General features: G+C 36.8%; 1 protein-coding gene across 1 annotated transcript; it reads right to left on the bottom strand.

The window, feature by feature from the left end:
* Positions 1-6241: 6241 nt before the first annotated feature.
* On the bottom strand, positions 6242-8294 carry LOC143606199 (receptor-like protein kinase ANXUR1). Its single transcript, XM_077082065.1, has 2 exons — positions 7402-8294; positions 6242-7305 (listed from the first exon to the last, which is right to left on the bottom strand). Exons 1-2 carry the CDS (start codon positions 8056-8058, stop codon positions 7252-7254), a joined length of 711 nt encoding a protein of 236 aa, XP_076938180.1. The 5' UTR covers positions 8059-8294; the 3' UTR covers positions 6242-7251.
* Positions 8295-23620: the final 15326 nt, after the last annotated feature.

Here is a 23620-nt window from a genome sequence, read left to right as displayed (position 1 = left end):
AAGTCTCGTTTTGGTATTTATTTAACTTTGCAATATTGCAATTGTACCCAAATATTTACTTAACAAAGGTTAAGTAATAAAACTAATAAACAGAATACCGAGACTCGACTTCGAGTAAACTTACTTTTCAAAAATCAAATACTTTAATTCTTTATGTGTTTACATTTTAGCCTTCAAACTTTGTAACATCCCGTTTTTCTAGTTTCGGTTAATAAAATGAAATAAGAGTTATTATGAGTCGGGCTAGTGTTGGGCTAAACGGATATGAGTTATGGACTTGGGTTATGAAGGAAGGAAGGAAAGACCATGGGCTTAAGCCCATATCCATAATTATATAAAACTTAAATCACCCATTTAATTCATTTCACACATATTTCATACACCACCAAAACACACACACTTAAGCTCTCTCTCTAGTTCTCTCCTTTTCTCTAGCCGAATCAAGATAGAAAACCGATCCCGATCCAAAGTAATGATAGTATGATGTTGTATGAGCGTAAACCCGTTAGATATGGTCACTAAACGACGATCCGACACCGTTAAACCGTTTAAGTCACGAGATCCGGGTGGAATCGGGTATAAACCGAACCTAAGATGAGCCTAGTGATCACCCCAGCTCAGATCTGAAGCGAACGAGGCGAAAAACGGTGAAAAACGAGTCATACCTCGTTTTTCCGGCGAAACCGCGTTTTTTCGGCGACGGCGCCGGAAAGTATGTACGCGGTAAGGGAATGTCAGACAATGTTTCTGACATTCTCTGACCTAACCTTAATTCGTTAATGGAAAGTTAACGAACTAGGGGTGATTCGTCAAGTGATTCGTTAATGAAATCTTAACGAACTAGCCTTAGTTCGTGTCCCAGTTCGCTATGGAAAAGGATAACGAATTACCCCGATTCGCTATGACTGTTCGTTAAAGAGATAACGTATTAGAAAGTCCAATTCGTTACCTGGGCTGATTCGTTATATGGACTAATTCGTTATATGGACTGATTCGTTATGTGGACTGATTCGGCAAGGGACCGATTCATTATAAGGTCCAATTCGTTACAAGGACCAGTTCGTTATGATAACCCAATTCGTTAAGAGCAGTGTAACGAACTAGAAGCTTAACAAAATGACAGAATTGTCCATGGACTTAGAAAAAGAATGTTTTGATTACAAAGAAGCCCTTGAACTTTTAAGTTAGCAAATTAATTAATGATTCAAAAACTTTAATGGAAAATGTGATAAGACAGCTCGACCCCAGCCAGGGGCTCTGCCCCTTGGACCCTGCTAGGGGCTGCCGCCCCTAGAACCCCGCTTCCTGGGGCGCTGCCCCCGGACCCCCGTTCGTTGCGAGATATAATTAGACTAGAAACGAACTAGAAGCTTAACCCAATTCGTTAAGAGCAGTGTAACGAACTAGAAGCTTAACAAAATGACAGAATTGTCCCTGGACTTAGAAAAAGAATGTTTTGATTACAAAGAAGCCCTTGAACTTTTAAGTTAGCAAATTAATTAATGATTCAAAAACTTTAATGGAAAATGTGATAAGACAGCTCGACCCCAGCCAGGGGCTCTGCCCCTTGGACCCTGCTAGGGGCTGCCGCCCCTAGAACCCCGCTTCCTGGGGCGCTGCCCCCGGACCCCCGTTCGTTGCGAGATATAATTAGACTAGAAACGTGATATGGGTAGTGATAGTTAATTGATACGTGTAATTGTTATAAAGTTAGTCATGCACAGCTAAAAGAAGGGAATAATTATTAACGGTGAACGTAACCGCGTTTAGGTGAGTTTCTAGCCCCATTTCCTTGTTATGTTTTCGGGGCTGTGTGCATACTCGATGTGATAGTTAATACACTTACCTTAAGTGGTAAATGTATGCCTTGTATGATTTATGTATGATGATTGCTTGACGGTGCGTGAACGATCTTCGGATATTGCATATACCGCCAGGTGGTAGTTAAAGATATGATTGATATATATATATGGTGTATGAATGATGTATGTATGTATGTATGTTATGTATGTTATGTCGATAGTATGTGACCGAACTTCGGATATTTCACTTGTTATTAAGGCACGTATGTTACAGTAGTATGATACAAAGGGACCAGACCCTAATAATATCTGTGAGGATAGGGACCAGACCCTTATAATATCTGTGATGATAGGGACCAGACCCTTATAATATCTGTGATGATAGGGACCAGACCCTAATAATATCTGTGATATTGGGGACCAGACCCTTATAATATCTTTGAGGTTATATGGTGGAAGGCTCTTTAAATAGTATGGATAGTTATATATATAAAGTTAAGTATGAACAGTGTACACACCTTCGGGCACGTGTGCAAGTATGAGAACAGATTGTATGTTGTATGATTAACTAGAACTCACTCAGCATAGCTGACTTTTAGTATGCACGCAGGTGAGTAGAATGAGGCAGCTCGCATGAGGGGAAGCACATGGCATGATCTTGAAGAAGCTGGCATCTCAAGAAATGTTATGTTATCTTAAAAAGACAATGTTTTATGTTTAAATAATTTGAATGCTCGTTAAGACAAGGATTAATGGTCATGTAATGCAATGGTTTGAATGTTTTTAATATTCCGCGAATGTTTTTATTAACTCTGATATTTAGAACTATGTTAATTAGTAAATCCAACGTCAAAAGTGAGGCACCGGTAACGGGGCCTTACAAACTTTTATTATTTATGTTAATTGTCAAGTTATTTTACTTTAAAGCTTTCAAAACCATCTACTAACTCAAGACCCCTTTTTAATCTAGGTCTTGCCCGTTGAACTTACCCATCCCCCGTTTTATCGCAAACTATTCTTCAATTTACTTATTTCATGTGAGTACATTTCATCACCCATTTTCACTTTTATACTTTGGGGGTAACATGTATACTTATTCAAAACAAGAATAATTATAATACTCGATCCTCAAACCACAAACTTTAGGGTGTATGATACTAGAATACTTGCGCTATTGTGTGTTATATGATTCATATGCTTTACGTGCATGAGTGTTTATTTTTATGTTGCTGTTGAGCCTCAAGTATGATCATACGCTCCCCTAACTACTTAGCCTCGTGCTAGTAGAATAGGGCCTCATTATCCGAGTATGTCGGTTGTTACCAATTATATAGGATCCTCATTTACTTATGATTTATACCGCAATTGTTGCTTTTATTTATAGTTTCATATAAGATTTGTGGATTTTGCCTCATATTATATATACTCAAAACTATGAAATTTCTCACCAACATACGTGTTGACAAATATTATTTTATGTATTGTTACAGGTTTGATTATTACTTGATTTGGAGTTTGAAGAATTCATTCTATTTGATACCGCTATGTTATTAGAAGAAAGAACAATATTTATTCTTATATTTGGTGTTGTTATGTAAGTACAAGATGTATTAATGCTTTTGTGATTGAATGAAATTAATGAATTGTTTAAATATTGCCACTTTAATAGTGTCTTGTGTTCATAGGCAATCCGTTGCACCCCGGCATGTTCCGCCACCTTTGGTCGGTGAGTGACATAATGCGTTTCAAATAAAATGTTGTCGTTCAAAATGCTAGTAAGTAGTTCTCTTGGTGTTGGAGCTGCACGTTTACAAAAAACAATGCATTCTTAAAAAAACATTGAAGGGTAACTAAAAATATTAAAATGACTAACCGTTTGAAGTACCTCTCTTATTGGAAGACGTTGATTGACAAAAAATTACGTTTTCTTTAATTTTAAAGACATCTATAATAGAATATAATATGGTTAGTATATGGTCACTTTAATAATATAGAGATAGTTTTATTTCGATTGGAGACTATTAAAAACTACAAAAGAGTTGTCAAATTCGATGCTTAAAAACAGAAATAAATAAATGTATAATTGATTGGAATGTATCATTAAAATTAAAGATGATGATTATTTAGCATAAATAATCAATTATAATGAATATCTAAGATTATATGTGTAAATACAAAGACGATTACAAGTAAACTAATAACCCACAACATTCGTCTCATTTATCAAAGCAGTATAAACTTTGAAATGAATGATAAACTTTGTATTGCGAATCTCTTGGACTTGGCTGCTGCAAATTCGAATTACTTCTAACAAATGTCAAAATGGAAAAAAATATATAGTCAGTAACTTACCATCAAGAAAAAAAATCAGTTTTTTAATTAAAATGTCTAACTTTCAACTTTAAAAGGTCATATCTGTTTGGTAAATTATACATATTCCCATACACTTTCTTTTGAGCTGGTTTTCGTTAAATATTGTTCATGACTGGCTCATATTTGAATTTTGTTAGTTTCAAGAGACAATGAGCTATGATTATAAAATGGTTATAGAAAATACGTGTGGTTTATTTTAGGCATGCATCTTGACATTTAAACATAATTATAAATGAGATGGTGGCTATATTTATAGAAAGAGGTAGGGTTTACGTTTAACTTTTCATCTAATGACACTTAACACCCTCATACTTAAAATAATTACATTTATCTTTTATACTTCATTTAAACCCTGATTCATTTAAAATATCAAACGAAATTTGGGATGTTACAGGTAGTTGATGAGAGGAAGAAAAAGGAAGTTGTGGAGAAGAAGAAGGGTACGGAGGAAGATGGAGTAGAAGAAGAAGAAGAGAAAAGGAGAATACCCTGTGGTGATCGGACGACCATTTTTCTCGACCGACCATTTATCTTGAGCTATTGAAGAAGATAAAAAACAGAGTGGTACAAATCAATCACCCAATTATATTATGTACAAAATCTAAAATACCCTCAAAACTAACAGCCGTTAACAGTGAAAACTGACGGAATGGCTCATACTAAGCCCGCCAATAAAAAATTGTGGTACAATATGCACATTTTAAAATGCAGTGGTTAATTGTGCGCCCGCCAATATTACATATGTAGACAAATCATAATTCTCTTATTATTATTTATATTATATTATTATCATCATTTTTGACATGCTGCCGTTGCAACTTATTATTATTATTATTATTATTATTATTATCACTAACACATTATTATTATTATTATTATTATTATTATTATTATTATTATTATTACTACTACTACTACAGTCAACCTAGATCTAGCTTGTTTTGAATATAGTTTGAATATTTATCGATTTCAAAACCCGGTTTAGCTAGATCTTGAATCTCCTATACGAGCCAAACTTAAATGAACGCGCTTTTCGCTATGAAACGTTCCTTAAATGACTCGGTTTAACGAACACAGTTGAATCTTGGTGTATTTCTTGCTTGTCGAGATGTACGAACACCAACAAACTCTGTTTCTTCCTCGGATCTGAATCCGATATGGAAAAGAGAGTGTTTGTGGGTGTGTTTTGAGTGTGTGTTGGTAAAAATGAAAAGTGGCTATGGTTTTAGAGGTTTTAAGGGGTATATATACCCTTAAGCTGATGGACCCCAGGCCAGTTAGTACACAAAGTCAATGGTTTATTATAAGTCCATCTATATTAAAGCCTACATCATTTATATTATTTTATTATTTATTTGATGACGATTAAATAATCATAATTAAATAGCAATATTCATTATTTATTATTTTAAAAACGCCGGATGTTACATTGTGCGACTAGACCAAGGAATTTCATGACAGCTTTATCGTCATCACTTTCGGATTTCAAGCTAAACAACAATATTTTAAAGAAGATCAATTTTTAAAAGATTGATAAGAGATTTTGTGAGATGAGTGGAATTTTTTTGGTTTGATAAATGGGTGAATTGATTGGTATATTTACATGTCTAAATTATTATTATTATTGTTATTATTATTAGAACAAATTAACCGTTTGAAACAGCCATCTTACCGTTGAGTATTTCGGGACCATCGTTACCACTACCTCAATCGAGGTGAATTTTGTTCGGAACCAAGGGGGTCGGGCATTGTTCCCTTCGGTACCGCTGCAGAACTGCCTCGTCTTTTTTGCACTTTGTCTGCCTTAAAAGCATTTACATTCTCTTCATTTTTTGTGAATGGATTTTCTATAATACGAGGAGTGATTTAGGGTGCTGTGAGTAGATAAAAAAGAGAAGGTAGCGATTTTTATATTTGAAAAGATACTGGTTTTTTAATATATTTTTTAAGTGGCTATGAGTTGAGAAAAAGAAAAGTTAAAGATGAAGTTATAAAAAAAGTATCATTTAATTAATTGACTAATAGTAGAAAGACAATATACTGATTTTATTTAGTGGAGTTTCTGGTTTTGAGGTGGAGGAATGAATATGAATGCTTTTATTGCACTACATATATATATTTATCCCTATCATTTTCCTCTACCATAATATCATCATTAAACGTATCAAACTTCTATTAAATCCTCGTCCATTGCCTCATTGTTGATCTCACAAATGTTGTGCAGAATACAACATGCCACTACATACATAGGCAAATCTTCAAGACTGGCTTCAATTCTGTTGTGCAAACATGCCCATCTCCCTTTTACTCTCATAACTGCATCTTTTGCTATCTTTTGAACTTTTATGATCTTCTCATCAAATGAATGTTGAATCGGTGTGTTGTTTTTATGCAGGTAAGGCACCAATAACCAGTCTAGTTGTGGGTAGCTGGAAATACCCACTATTGATGAATTTTTTAATTTACGGGTATGGAATCTTTGTGAAATAGCTGATTTTTCCAAGATTTTGTCGTCCGACATTGAGCCAGGGTAGCCAATGCACACATCGATGATGACTCCATGTGAGTCAACCACACATTGTACCGTGGTCGAGTATGATGATCTTTGATCTCGCCTGGTGTGTTTTTCATTAAAGTATGCATCCATGGCGCTTTTCGGTGCCATTATGGATATGTGGCTGGTGTACATTGATCCAGCAATGTTGGGTATGCCTGTGATTGACTCGAATTCAGTTTTAATTTTTTCAAGAAGTTCTTCATCAGGCCATTTGAGAAATTTGGGCAATAGAATTGTTTGGATCGCCCCACAGACTTCAAGAATAAGTCTGCGGCATGTAGAGATACCAAGCCCAAATAAATCTGATACGGATTGCAAAGGATCGCCAGTTGCTAAATGATATAAGCAGACTGCGACCCGTTGAGGAACCGGAATCGCCCAACGGACAGTGGTGTCCATTTTAGTGAGAGCGTAATCTAACTCGTCAGTGATCATATTAAATGTTGCTATACTCATTCTGAAAACCTTTTTAAATTCCTCCTCTGGACATTCGTCACTATTGTAATAGTCCCACCACGTCTATGACCTAGAAGTCACCTCATCGGCTGACACGTCCCCGCCTTCAAACAGCTCCTGTAACATTCAATAATTGGTCTTACACTTTCAACATTGGAAGAATGCACACAAACAAAACAAAACAAAACAAAAAAAAAAAGAAATTAAAATTACCTGTTGTGCGAGTGAAAGCTCAAGTTCTTCTAGGATCTTAGCCATCATCGGCCTCTCTTCACGAGCTTTCTTCACACATTGATAGGCAATGTTTGAATATGATTTCAATGAACCCAAATCCATTTGTTCTCTTAGACCGGGAAGAATAATATTATCCAAGTTTTCCTCATTAAAGCATTGTCTCCACATAGGCACTAAAATTTTAGTCAACTCATAATTATGATGCTCACAACATAATCTCCCACACAAAACTTCGAACAGCACCACTCCAAAAGAGTAGACATCAGACTCTTTTGATAGGAAACCAAACTCCATATAAAGAGGATCACAATACCCTGGTGTTCCAACACCATGTGATACAAGATATGTGTGCATTTGGTTAGCAGGGCCATGTTTGGCCAGTCCAAAATCAGACACTTTAGCCGTCCAGTTGTCATCCAAAAGAATGTTTGCGCTTTTGATGTCTCTGTGAAGAACTAGATGTGCTGTCTCCTTAGGATCATGCAAAAAATGCAGCGCTCGTGCCGTCCCAACACATATCCTCAACCGTTGGATCCACGTGAGAGTAGCGGCATCACTCAGATATCGATCGAGGCTCCCGCGGGTAGCATACTCATACACGAGAATCATTTCACCACCCTCAATGCAAAAGTGCATAAGGGAGATGAGATTTTCATGTTTGTATCGGGGAAAGCATCATGACCTCCTTCCAAAACTCGATGTTCCCTTGGCCTAGCCGACGATCTTTTTTCTTAAAAGCAAAAGTCTTTTGCTGCCCCTCCGGAGAAGAGAGTTCTCCTCTATAGACCCTCCCGAATCCACCACTCCCAATCACCCTGGCGGCATCAAAGTTGTTGGTGGCAGACACTGTGTCTTTCATTTGAAGTTTAAGGTAATCAAATTCTTCCATGAAACTAGTAGACATGGTATGTCGACCATATGAGGACTATAATCAGAGCCAGCTAACAAGAAGAAGACTGGTTTCAGAAACCTCTTCCGAAGGTCGAGTCAGATTCGCCTCTTTATTTGTACATCTCTTTCTCGAATGGAAATTTCAATTAGTCAAAATCAAATAAATTAATTTTGGTAATACAACGATGGAAGCAGTCTACTTAAATGGTTGTTGAAAGAGTTACATTACATATTAATCTTATGGAAACAGAGGAAAGGGGTTAATAATTTAAAGATTCACACCATCAAAGGACCCACGCGTTAATTCACCCGGCCACCCAGCCAATGCGTCAACACGTAACTCCACACTCACTTGAATTTTTTAATTAATTCTTTTGGAGGGAGGGTTGTTGCTACCATTTGGTCTTCGAATATTATGTTTATTAAAGACTATTTTACGCACTAACATATAGATACTTATTTAATTAAGAAAAAAAGATCACGAGGGAAAATATTTAACAAACATTGCTAATTAGAGGATGGATTTGTTAAAGTAACTAGTAGTTGACCCGTCCGGTGGACGGGAATATTAACGTGGGAATGTGACGACTACACTAATTTGGTAACAAATTCGACAATTTGGTTACGTTCCAATACATTTCGACAATTTGGTCTGCTATCTCTTTAATGACAGGAGTTCGTAACACAATCATAAACTCCTTCAGCAGTAATACTTCAAATAATGCAATCATAAACTTGATGACAGTTATGGCAAGTCTGCTAATAAACAGGTCAAATGGAGTTATCTTTTATCCCTAACGGGTTAGATGGATTGTCTAAAAAAATGTAACCAAAAGAACTTCTATAATTAGAACAACAATAAAGTTTTTAGAAAAATAATTAGCACATTAAGTTTTTTATAAATAGGACCAAATATAGTTGGGCTTGACGTACTAATAAACAACCCATTTCAATTTTCCTAACAAAATAAAAATGCAGCATCACTCATATTGGTAATAAAATTTAAGGTGCAAGAGTCACATACTTCAACATTAAAATGAAAAGGTTTCATAGTTTAAAAGTCAATGAGAAACCAAAGCATACATGAAAGCTGAAACAACTGCACGAGAACGTAAGCGCAGGTACATCATGATATTACTAAAAAAACAACATAAAACATTAAGCGACACTATCTTCACTCAAGATCAACTCAATTGAAAACACGAGCAAACTTTGTCCTTTTTATAGGCACCCAGCCCTCTTCTGCCTCATCTTCAGAACTATCAATCTCTATAATATCTTCCCATTTCCACTTATCAATTATCTTCAACCGTTTGTTAATTCTTTGAGCCTTGTGAACCTAAGGCAAAATATATTAATCAACTGTTAACTATTTTCAATAAACACAACTATCAAATAAGTACCTCGGATGTTATCCAAGGCAAGTCCTTCAATTCGTCAAAAAAGAATTTCTTTCCTGTTATTTGAATAATAGAAAATATGTTAGCATTTGATTTTAATAGCCTAACAAACAAATAAGCAACTTAAGTTGCAGCCTTTAAGGTTGGTTCAATGTCAGCCTTGTCGGGTTGATGCAGCTAAAAACATAAAGGCAAAACGGTTAGGGAATCCGTGTAAAACATACATTGACATTTACATGATACATCCTTACAATGAATAAAACCAAAACACACAAAAAAAACATCGACCTGTTGGTACTGTTTGTCAGGCTCGACAGGAATTTCTTGTATTCAAACACATTGCTGTATTAGCAAACTTCATAAGCAACATTTGTAATAGCAAAAGAACAAAAGAAACTCAGATTCGTTACACATGCTTACCTTCACAGGCATGTCCTCAAGCATGGTTTTGGTTTCAAGCATAGGCGCAAACTACAAGTAGGAAAACATAAATGGTTAGGGGATTAGAGCCTACAAACTTAGAAACAAAAAAATGTATAAATGTACCTCCACGTCATAGAGGGATGTGTGATGATAATACTCTTTATCCATGAAACGAATGACTTAGCGGCACAATAAACAATGCACCTGAGAGCTCCTTTTATAAGCAAACATCCAATTTATAGAGTGGTATCCACTGCAAACGCCATTTCCCAAGTTCGTAGGAACTGCAAGATAGACATGTTCGGTAGAAGTAACTGCTGAGAAAAACTAAAATGTCTATATATATATTGTTAATTTTATAAAAACTGATTTAATTTATTTGATATAACATTTCAATTAACCTGATTTGTAGGAGTGCATGGTCTATCCAAGAAAATTATTGAACGATTATTTTACAGAAACAATAAATATATAAGCTTGTACTAAAGGAACGATTATGGTCACATGAAATTATTCCCTGGGCAATTGATGCATCTGCAAGCATCATTTTTCCATTGGCATCACCAATGCAATATAAGTGAGGGACCTAATCAACCAACTTATATTTCATGATACATAAGAAGTAGAGCATGATAAATTAGGTAACACAGGATAACTGATGTTGCGTACCAATTCTCCATTTGAATCAATAACTCGCATGTGTTTATCAACGGGAAAAAAATCATGTTGTGTTTCTGCATTGACCAATACTAAGAAAAAACGAAATAACTCAGTATTATCTTACTCATGGAAGCTTAGAAGTAGCTATGATAGGTTCACTTACATTCTCAAAACCGAGCCCCTTAGATTTCCAATGAGAGCAGCATCTACCTATAGCATAAAGTTTTTAGAAAAATATATGAGCACATTAATTTAATAATATGGTCCTCACCCGAGACCTGCAACTGAAATGGGCCCGCGTTATTTTTTGGTTAAACCCATGAACACGTTTAGCTAAGTGGGTCTTGTTCGGGTTACCTGGGCTGACCCATTTAATTTTATACTTGTTATTATTTATTTTATTGTTTATTTTTCCTAAAATTTGTTTTTTGTCATAACTTAAACTGATTAGGTACTCTATGTAAAGAGTTAATTTATATAAGAAACAACATCAAGTTTTGTGGTTTTAACCTGATTACCTTATATACATTTTTTTGGTTGCAAGCTTAAGATTTTAGAGTATTAGTATCCAGATTTAGTTCATGTTGAGTTTGACCCCTGTACCCAACCCATTTAACACGTCTGCAAACACATACATATACATATACATATACATATACATATACATATACATATACATATACATATACATATACATATACATATACATATACATATACATATACATATACATATATTATAGAATGTGACCAAGTACCTCGAGTAGAGAACTTACGTAAGGAAATGCTGTGATTTATAATAAACTACATATACTTGCCTCCTATTCAATGCTAATCTGCTTCTACAAAAATGGTTGATAGACTAAAGTTGGTAAAATTATAAACAATATGTTTTAAATTATATCAACGCAAACATCAGACTAAATGAAGAAAGCTATAAACATACAAAACATATAACAAAGAACACAAAGCATCAGCAAACAACTATTTCGTTCCAATATAGAGACTAATTCAAACTCACCAATATTAATGAAATTGAACAATTTAAAAGTCAAAATAAAACAAATAATCTTGCTATTTGACTGTTGACTTTTAAATGTCAAACATGAACACACTTTCTTACAATTTGACCTTCTGGCTACAACATTTTAACAGTTTGACCAAACTGCCCTTTTGCACAAACTACCATTGTTAACCAAATTCGAAAGTACAACTTACATAAATTCCTCCACAAAATAGTGCATTTTGAGGGCCACGGGATCGAATAATCGAACAATAATACGTAAATAACAACAAATAACATAAACGAATCTTATATTATTGATTTGTAATTGAAACGGATGATTTACAATGATGTTGGCCGGAGGTATTTATACCCACCGGCGGTTACAATCTACCATCGTGTTGGTTCGTATAAACGACGCAACCTTCGTTTATTTTCTAACTAATTACAACAATATGCACCAACTATTAACTAATTACACTTTGTACCCTGACTATACTAACTGAATATTGTAACAGAGTTTATCTATTAATAATAAACTAACGAACTATTTAACGGAACTTTAACGAGATCGATGATTAACCAACAATCACCCCCTTAATCTCGATCTTCAACACGGCTTGCTTTGTCTTCATAGTAGCGTAGTTAAACTATGTATGAGATGAGCCTCCGGATCTTCTTTTTCTTTGTTTTTCCACTTTGGCCATTCATATGCGAATGACCATATTCATTACATTCATAGCACTTGAGATCACTCTTGTCTTTGTTTCCGCGACTCGCATTTCCACGTCTTCCTTCTTTGAAAGGTTCTCTTCCTTGATCTTTGTCTTGGCTTCTATTACCACGACCTTTTCCATGACGCCAGTTCTTAGGATGATTACTAGCCATCAAAAGCTTTCTTTCGTTATCGTCTTCTTGTTCGTCTTGACTTTTAAGGTGTTCTTCAAAAGCTATTATTCTTCCTACCGCTTCTTCAAATGGCATTTTGTCAATTTCCAAATATTGCTCGATAGATGCCACGATTGGTAGAAATTTCTTTGGAACTGAATTGAGCAATTTCCTTACAATTATCTTATCCTTGAGATTGGAACCAAAACTTTTAAATTTGGCTCTTATGCTTCCCAATTTTCCAGAGAATTCACTCACGGTTTCATTTTCTCTCATCATTAACTTTTCTAACTCGCTCCTTAATGTTTGTAGACGCGCTTTCTGAACTAGATCCGCTCCTAGGTGTCGAAATTTTATCGCGTCCCACACTTCTTTTGTTGTCGGGTGTTGTGCCACTTGCATCAAAATATCTCCCGGCAACGTTTGTAGGATCATTGCCTTGGTCGTATATGTCTTCTTTTCATCAACTTCTTCTTCTGAGCCTACCGCTTCCCAAAGACCATAAGCCTTTAAGATTGTCTCCATTAATAATGCCCATGTCGTATAGTTTGACTCAGTCAATTTTGGACATTGAAGAGATATATTCCCTTGCTCACGAATTTTTGTTGATCCACTTGATGAATCTTCTTTGCTAGACATATTTACTTCTTACTCGATTGAACCACACAGGTTTTTGCTCTTACCACACAGGATTTATTTGCCACACAGGTCTTTGTTTGCCACACAGGGCTTAGGTGTCATACATGTCTTAGATTGCCACACAGGTCTTAGATGCCACACAGGTCTTATTGCCACACAGGTCTTAGATGCCACACAGGTCTTACTCTTGCTCTACGAATCACGAAGGTTCGGAGCCACTTATTCTCAACGAATCACGAAGGTTCGGAGTCTTGCTATTCGAATCACACAGGTTCGAATTGTTTATTCAAGTTTTTTTTTTATTTTTCCAAAATCAAATTCTTGAATTTATTTACTTACAAATATAATTGTTTTAAAACAATTACCTTTTTTTATAAGAAACTATTTACTTTTCCTTTCCTTTTATTCAAATTTTTATTTCTTTAAAAATCTTGAATATAGTTTTTAATATTTAAAGAAAACAATTAAGTTTCCTTTCTTTTTGCCGGACCACGTTTCAAATTAATATGCCAATACACTTTTGGACTTTTCTTTTGTTTGGTTTTTGACTTCACTGCCAATACCAGCCTTTCTTTCTCGTCGCCAACCGCCGGATTTCAACAAAACAATCGTTCTGATTTTCCTTTCGATCGGAACTTCTCTTAAGTGGTGATTCTTCTCCGTCTTCTTCTGGTCCTTCTACGAATTCTAATCTGCAGGTTTGTTCCCTGTTTTGTTCATACCGATTAGGGTTCCAAATTTTGGGGTTTTTTTTAGAGCCTCGCTCTGATACCAATTGAGGGCCACGGGATCGAATAATCGAACAATAATACGTAAATAACAACAAATAACATAAACGAATCTTGTATTATTGATTTGTAATTGAAACAGATGATTTACAATGATGTTGGCCGGAGGTATTTATACCCACCGGCGGTCACAATCTACCGTCGCGTTGGTTCGTATAAACGATGCAACCTTCGTTTATTTTCTAACTAATTACAACAATATACACCAACTATTAACTAATTACACTTTGTACCCTAACTATACTAACTGAATATTCTAACAGAGTTTATCTATTAATAATAAACTAACGAACTATTTAACGGAAATTTAACGAGATCGATGATTAACCAACACATTTGACATATGCTACCATATAAATACCCAATCCGATATCTCATATTTATACTAGACGGGTGCCCACGCGATGCGGCGGGGAATAAAAATTATAGTAATCATGTAACAACTGTGGATGTTCAAGGTTCGTTTGAAACCTTGAAACGTTTGGACCAATCATCACTTTTGGTTAGTCGGTTTACAAATGTTCAAACCATAGCAAAGGGTTTGGTGTATGGTTTATACAGAAAATTGGCCATATAAAACCGGATCGGACATTAAATTCACTATTGAAGCACAGTAAGTGAAACCAAACCATCAGTAACGATTCAGTTTAAAGATTCAACGGTTTCGTTTCGGTTCTCAATAACAAACAATCGAACCAACGGTTTGGCTCACAGTATAACTTAGAAACCATTAAACCAAATTGTGAATACTCATATGTAATATGTTAATTTTTTTTATTTGAAATATTATAGCAAAACCATACCCAAATTAAACAATAAAATGCTCATTTTTATGGTGTATTTATAAAAAATATTAACGTATAAAAAAATTATGGTCGTTGGAAAATCGTTGGTGGGAAGTTATTTACAGTTAAAATTAAAAGAAAAATATGGGTAAAGATAAAAGTCCAAAGTAGTAACTATTTCTTAAATTTAAAAAAGTTGAGTAAAGTTGAGGGGGCTATGTTTTAACTATTTTAAGGCATATTTTTTAATGGACAAGTTTGTCCATATCTTGCATGCTATATAAGATGTACATTAGCCATTAAAATTGTAAATTACTTAAAAATGGGGTGTCTTAATTTGGCCATGTCTCATGTATTACTAGCTACGTGCCCGCGTGATGCAGCGGGGTTTCACGCAAACATTACATCGGATGCTTAACCGGTGTTACTGTTTCTGTATGTGTGTGACTTAACGATAGTACGCGCGTAAACCAACGATAATATGCTTGTATTCTGGCATTGGAATCTTAACCGGCGTTAGTAAGCACGTCCAACGACTGTGCACGCTCAATCAGGTGTTGGTGCGCACGTAACGCTACATTGAACTCGTCTTGGCCCGCAACCCGTTCCGCTTGACAATGTTCTAACCGAAATTTGTTATGATTTGACCCCTTTCAACCCAAACCCGTCCCGACCCAAACCAAATTGACCTTTTTGTATCAACTCGTTCCAACCTTAACCTTTTAGACCCATGACCTGAACGACCGAAACCGCCCCATTCGTTTGTCGGTCTTTAATGGTAATCACGTAACACGTTAAGTTTTTAAAATGGAAAAAGTATAGCAATACCATACTCAAATTTAAGAGAATAAAATACTCGTTTTTATGGTATAATGTTTTTAAGAAAGTATTAGCGTGTGAAAAAATTATAAACGTTTAAACGTCGTCAGGGTAGTCGGTTTAAAATAAGGGGTATACATGTAACTATTATATAAATTAACAAAATGTGATTAAACTTAAAGGACCAAATTTGTAATTATTTTAATAAATTAAAATAAACCGTAACATGATTTTGGTTATGTTAGTATAATTTGTATTATACTAACAGTCAAATACGTTTATCAAAAATAGAATAGTATAAAATACAACTAAATATATTAAAGATTAACATATAATGAAATCAGTTAGATCATAAAACTGAGAGGAAAATTAGGAAAAGAGGAGTACCCTTTCAAACTCGATCCTAACATCAATGAAGCTTCTAAAATCACAAAGTCTAAATCCACAGATGCTTCACTAACCTGGAAGTATATCTGAAAAAGATGTATAGTAAGTCCTCTAGAACACCCAGGTATAATAGATATGCTTGATGATGTATGTATGAAATAGCAATTCAGCACGCACCACGCTTTCATAATTAAAATACAACACATTATTCTTGCCAGCAAGTAACCAACTCTGGTTCGCAACTTAAACTCTTGCTACCGAAGTTCAAAGAAGCACATACTAAGAGAGCACTTGTCCACTTGTTGGGTTGAAAGAAACGTAAAGCTCACATGAGGTGTCAAGACCTATATAACAGCATATATATATATATATATATATATATATATATATATATATATATATATATATGCATTTATATCAAAATAAATATATTTAAAAACTTCGAATTACGACACCAGTAATAGTAAAATAAGCTTGCCTTGTTGCATAAGATTTCTATAAATACCTAAAGTTTTTGCCATGGTTTTCAGTCCGGATCTAAAGGACCCGTCTCCTCCTTTGGAAGCAAAAGTTCCATCGATACTCAAGCTCTTCAATGGTTTGTCCAAAATCAACTTCTGCAAAACATAATTTACAACCTAATAAACATATTTACACAAGATAATTTTATTGCATTATTAAATAATAATAACAAATTAACAAAACATGTTTTAAGCAGTACATTAGGTATTCTTAGGATAAGAGGTGCACTCAGCTTCCCTTGCGTCATGGTTTGGGTGGTTGAACATTGTTGTTATATATCCCTGGTCCAATCTATTATACATCAATAAGTAATATACAAATTAACTCACGATTTGGGTAAAGAAATTGATTGTGTGATAATATCGAAACTAATATGTGGTGTGAAATTATCATCATCAAAGTTTTTATCATAACCAAATCCTCTCACCGAAGCATTAGTCCTTGGGTCTCCCCAATCTTCTGAAGTGACCTCTCATTCCTACATAAAAGAATACATCAAGTCTCATTTAGATGTCAACTTTATAACCATATGAGAATAACTTTAAAGGTAAAGAAAGGTGCCCGGTGCCACGAGTGTATACATCTCTTTCTTTTGCTAATCCTGTTCGCTAATCCTGACATAGAAATAACATCTGAAAGTAAATAAGAAAAACCAATAAAAAAAATTAAAAAAAACTGATGTATGTTAGTCAAAAGCTAATATAGTTGATAAGGACTATAAACTATGGGGTGTTTGGGATTCCTTATTTCCACCAACTTATAACTTATTAACTTTTTGAAAAGTTAATAATGTGTAAAAGGTGTTTGGCAAACATTAAGGACTTATGATTTTTAACTTTTGGCCAAGGCAAGAGAGGATTTTGAAAAGTTATGATTTCCTAACTTATTAACTTAATGGGTATAACATTCCCATTAAACCATTCACAAATCACAGACCACCTGCATCTTTAACACATACCACCATTGTTAGGACTGATATTTTTCCTGCTGAGGATATGTTATCCTTGAATATATGTCTGGATCAGTTATCCTCCCGAAGAGCTCCAGAACCATGTCGAAGATCAAGGATCCTCAGAGGTTAATATAATTAACAATTGTTTCATGTGTGTAGGTTATTGTTCAATAGAAGTAACGACTATGTGACTTGGTCCACCTTAAATCTCGCAACTTGGAAGCTACCGGCACGTGGTCAATGGACGTTGGAAAACTAGTGGGATAGTGGCGAATAGATAGGACTTATTGTTGTATTTATTTTCTATATATCGAGATAAGATCGATTAGATATGACACTTGTATTCACACACATTCAGAGCAGAACTCACTATTCTCTCTATACACGTTAGCTACTACTGTAACATCGATCTAATCTCCACAACCTTTGTAACCCTTTTTGATATTATTAAACCGGTGATCGACGAGTTGTCATCACCCGGGGTTTTTTTCTTTTGATCTGGACAAGGTCAAAAGGTTTTTCTTCGCAACAAATCACGGTGTTCATACTTATTTCGTTCATAAAATCGTTATTGTTATCGTAGCACTAAACCTCACAATTACAGATTTGGATACATTATCCTTAGCAGATTTTTGTCCAAAACAATTTGGCGCCCACCATGGGGCAATTGGTGCTATAATCCATATTACTCCTATCAATTTTTGATTTTTTCATACCCATATCACTATCAATGGCCTCTCAATCAACCTCTGCTTCGTCAACCATGCCATCTACGGTCCCTCTCTCATCAAGGACATTGCCGCCGATGCCTCCGCCAATCAAGGGAGCACCTCGGCCTGCTGCTGCTGGAAGCAAGACACAGCTGCCAGTCTTCCAAAGCTCGAAAACCGCTGCTGCTGCGCCGGTGGTTAATACTAACAGTGATGTTTCATCTATGTTTTCACAGGTTAAAGTATACATGGAGCAGCAGAACAAGACTAACCAGAGGGTCCTTCGTAAGATAGAAGATCTCAAGAAGACTAAGAGGCCAGCGGAGGATCACACTCCCCTGATGCCCAGGATGCTGGATTTCACTAGTCCAGGATCTATGGCTCGATTCACACAAGGATCATCTATCCTTCAACAGGGACCCATGGGTCAACATACTCAAGGATTCTCACTGTTTCAGCCAGGATCATCCATCCTTCAACAAGGGTCCATGGGTCAGCAAACTCAAAGATCCTCGTACTTCCAACAAGGATCATATATCCTTCAACCGGGGTCCATGGGTCAACTAGCTCAAGGATCCTCAACTTTCCAGCAAGGATCATCCATCCTTCAACCAGGATCCTCAAGGTTATATCACCAAGGATCCTATAATTCCCAACCTCAAGGATCCTTCTTTCAGAATCAAGGATCTTCAGGAGTTCAACAACAATGATCTTCCGAAGTCCATGAAGGAGATATAATCCCCATGCAGACCATAGCTTCTAGATGACCAACTCCTATCGCAGACTCCTCTTATCCCAGCTACTCACCCGGGATACCAACCTTCACCCAGCAAAGAGGTAACTTGTACGATCCTATATCCTTTAACGCTAACCGTGGTCCCATGCAGGATGCAGGTATCAACTAAGTTATGGCCAAGGAGCTACAGAAGCTCAAGGATATGATATCCTGTATTCCCGGGGTGATACGACCAATCCCCGAGATACCTGAGGGAAGTCACAAGTTATCCAGATTTTCTCCACCTATCTGTGATGCTGAAATCATGAAGCGATTCCAAACCCCCAACATGAAGACTTACGACGGGACCACTGATCCTGAAGAACATGTGGCACAATACAGAGAAAGGATGGAGATCAATCCTATTCCTGAGAGACTCAAGGAAGCTTGTTTGTGCAAAGGCTTCGGATCTACACTGACAGGATCAGCACTAAAATGGCTGCTAAGTCTTCCTCCCTTTTCAGTTACTTCTTTTTCACATTTAGTTAACTTGTTTAACAGCCAATTTTCCTGTAGTAGGAAATTTGAGAAGTTAACTAGTGATTTATACCGAGTTATCCAACCTAGTGATGAATCCCTTAGGGATTTTGTTGCAAGGTTCGGCAGGGAAGCTCTGAAAATCCCTAATCTTGACATGGCTACTACTGTTGAAGCATTCAAGATGGGACTTCAGAGGGGCTCCCCCTTTTATGATGATCTTGTGATGACTCCTTGCAGGTCCTTAGATGAAGTCAGAAACAGGGCACTCAGATTCATACGGTTGGAAGATGACAAGAGGATCCAGGATCGTCTGGGGAATCAAACAAAGCAAGAATCCTCTGACAAGAAGCATGGATTCTCGTTTAAGAACAACAACTCGAAGCCCTACTCCAAATTCAATGATCAAAACGTTCGAGCTGTTGAAGAAGAGGATGATGATGAGGATCACCCCAGTATTTCAGAATATTGTTTCTCTGTAGATACCCATGGCTTAATTTGTGCCATGAAGGATCTAGGGGAAAAAGCAAGGTGGCCCCGAAAGAACGAGAAGACAACCACCTTCAAAGACAAGTCTAAGTGGTGCGCTTTACACGAAGATTTTGGCCACATGACAGATGAGTGCATTGGATTAAGGAGGGAAATTGGATACCTCCTGAGAAAGGGCCACTTTAAAGAGCTCTTGGGAAGGAAGAAATCCAAGATCCAGGATCCGGAAGATCTTCCACAAAAAGCAACACCACCACCACCAGATGCTCACGTGATCAACTTCGTCTCCAGAAACTACGACATATTTCTAACTTCTTGTCTTAAAGAAGAAAAGCCCGCAGAAGAATTCAAGTTGGACGGTGAGACCACTCATCCCTACTACTCGAATAACTGATAAGAAAATCTTATTCGATTCGAGTATCCAGGATCCTCACCAGGATGACCTAGATGTGCGAATGGTCAATTTCATCTCTGGAGGATCAGACATATGTGGAATCTCCTTCTCCGCAGAAAAAAGGCTCGCCAAAGAGATCAAGTTGGATAACAGAGACCGACCACTAGTATCCACCACTTTGACGACAGACAAAAGGATTTTCTTTGATGAGGAAGACAAACTAAACATCCAGGATCCTCACCATGACGGTTTGATTATTACTTTATTTATCGCTAATCATTATGTACGCAGGATCCTAGTTGACGGTGGGAGCTCGGTCAATATCATCCAGCATGATGTCCTCAAGAAGATGAACATACCAGATTCGGAGATCATCCCTAGAACATCAGTGCTAGTCGGTTTCAGCGGAGAAACCAAGAAGACATTGGGGGACATCAACCTCCCAATTTATATTGAAAGGTTAAATTCATATAAAAAAATTTTGTGTTATTGATAACCTTTCTTGTTTCAATGTTATTCTTGGTAGGCCCTGGCTGCATGGAATGAAGGCGGTGGCCTCAACTTACCACCAATGCTTCAAACTACCTACTCCATGGGGAGTCGTGAAGATAGTTAGTGATCAGGCGGAGGCCAAGAACTATTATTCCTCATCAATGAAGCCAACAACCAGGCAAACTATAGCATAGCAACCACAACAACATCCTAAGGACGTGCTGGAAGCTCGGGAGAAGGACTTAACGGAAGTATCCTTGGACCCCGAGGATCCAGATGTAAAGGTGTTCCTAGGATCCAGTATTCCCAACAAGATCGAGGAGGATTTGGTATCCTTCTTAGGGCGAAGAAAATCTACCTTTGTCTTTAAACATTCAGACATGACATGTATTTCAAAGGAGGTAATCACTCATAAATTAGGCCTCGATTTATCTATTAAACCCGTCCATCAGAAGCAAAGAAAATTCGCTCCTGAAAGGAACAAGATTATACAAGAAGAAGTTGGAAAACTTCTTAAGGCTGGTATGATCAGAGAGGTTCAATATCCTCGATGGTTGGCTAATGTGGTTGTAGTTTCAAAAAAGAATGGAAAGTGGAGGGTATGCGTTGATTTTCTAGATTTAAACAAGGCATGTCCCAAGGATCCTTTCTCGTTACCACATATAGACTCCTTGGTGGATGCAACGGCAGGACATGAAATGCTTACTTTCATGGATGCTTCCTCTGGATTTCAACAAATTCAGATGGAACCATCTGATCAAGAGGATACCGCATTCATGACTCCTACCGGCATATATTGTTATATTGCTATGACATTTGGACTAAGAAATGCAGGGACAACATATCAAAGACTGGTCAACATGATGTTCAAGGATCAGTTAGGGAAAACCATGGAGGTCTATATAGACGACTTGGTGGTGAAGTCTAAGAAGGCTGAGGATCGCCTCAGGGATCTTGAAGAAGCTTTCAATATCCTTGACCAGTTTAACATGAAACTGAATCCATCAAAATGCCACTTTGGTGTTAAGGCTGGAAAGTTTCTGGGATATATGGTGACTAAAAGAGGAATTGAAGCAAGCCCAGAGCAGATTGAAGCCATCATCAACCTAAAGTCGCCTGCAAATGCCAAGGATGTCCAAAGACTCACGAGAAGAATAGCCGCTCTCAACAGATTCATCTCATGATCTTCCAAGAAATGCAAAGACTTCTACGACATTCTTAGAAAGAATAAGAAGTTTGAATGGACGAAAAAGCATGAGGCTGTGCTCAAAGCCTTGAAGGATTACTTATCCTCAGCTCCAGCTCTGATGAAGCCTATGGATGGAGAATCCTTGTATCTATATCTTGCAGTTTCAGGTAATGCAGTAAGTGCCGTTCTCGTCAAGGATCATAAAGGTGAACAACACCCCATGTATTATGTAAGTAAGAGTCTTTTAGACGCAGAAGCCAGGTATTCTCATTTAGAAAAGTTAATCCTTGCTTTAATTATGGCTTCTACTAAATTAAGACATTATTTTGAGATTCATACTATTATTTTGAGAACTAACTACCCTGTTAAGAATGTTCTTAGAAAGCCAGAATTGTCAGGTAGGATGGCTAACTGGGCTGTAAAGCTGAGTGCATACGACATTCAGTATGAGCCTAGAACAACTATCAAATCGCAGGCACTCGCAGACTTTGTGGCTGATTTCAGCAGTGACATGCAGAAACAAGCCGACTTGGAGGTTCAGCAACTAGATGCAACCAAGGATCCTTGGATCCTCTTCACAGATGGAGCATCCAACGTAAGAGGAACGGGATTGGGCATACTACTGAAATCGTCACAGGGGGACATAATACCCCAGTCCATTGCATGTGCGTTTCAAGCTACCAACAATGAAGCAGAGTACGAAGCACTCATCACAGGTTTACTTTTAGCCAGAAGCATGAGGATCAGGTATCTTCAAGTTTATATGGATTCTTTACTTATAACTAACCACTTTAACGGCTCTTATACCGTAAAAGGTGAGAATATGATCAAGTATTTAGAAATTGTGAAGGAATTGGTAAAATCCTTCGAAATGTTTTGTAAAGTACAGGTACCAAGAGAGGAAAATGCTGGGGAAGACGCCTTAGCGAATTTAGCCTCATCCTTGAAAATTCCAGAAGATACGATGATCCCAATTATCCACATACTCTCACCAGCAATAGGAGAGCAAGAAGTTGGGGAGATAACAAGTGACAAACGTATTGTACTTTGGGATCCATTATCCTCAGATAGCCAAGGATCCTGGATCCTCCCAATCAAGAAGTACATTCAAACTGGAGAGATCCCAGCTACGGAGAATCCGAAATCCTTCAAACTCAAGGTATCACAATATATTTTATTAGATGATATGCTATACAGAAAATCTCTTGCAGGTCCATACTTAAGGTGCATAGAGGATCTTGAAATCCAAGAAGTACTTAAAGACTATCACGAAGGAGATTGCGGCAACCACACAGGGGGAAGAGCATTATTCTCCAGGATACTGAGGACTGGGTACTTATGTTCGACGATGAAGAAGGATGCAGTGGAATATTCGAAAAACTGTGATGCTTGCCAAAGGCATGCAAATATCCTTCATCAGCCAGCAGAACCAATGTATCCTATATCCTCTTCATGGCCTTTCATGAAGTGGGGAATGGAGATTGTCGGTAAGCTACCAAAGGCACCAGGTGGAAAG

The sequence above is a fragment of the Bidens hawaiensis genome, unplaced genomic scaffold, assembly GCF_021521415.1.
Source record: "Bidens hawaiensis isolate Kalapana, Puna unplaced genomic scaffold, B.hawaiensis_p1.1 tig00000237_1, whole genome shotgun sequence".
Lineage (NCBI taxonomy): Eukaryota > Viridiplantae > Streptophyta > Magnoliopsida > Asterales > Asteraceae > Bidens > Bidens hawaiensis.
Note: the sequence above shows the minus strand (reverse complement) of the source record. Positions and strands in the feature narration are given on the sequence as shown.

What these genes read in the sequence shown, in the direction of transcription:
- LOC143606199 (XM_077082065.1), bottom strand. Translation starts at nt 8,058, where the DNA reads ATGCACTTTTGCATTGAGGGTGGTGAAATGATTCTCGTGTATGAGTAT. An exon ending in AGCTTTCACTCGCACAACAG is followed by an intron (nt 7,306 to 7,401) that starts GTAATTTTAATT and finishes TGAATGTTACAG; the next exon opens with GAGCTGTTTGAAGGCGGGGA.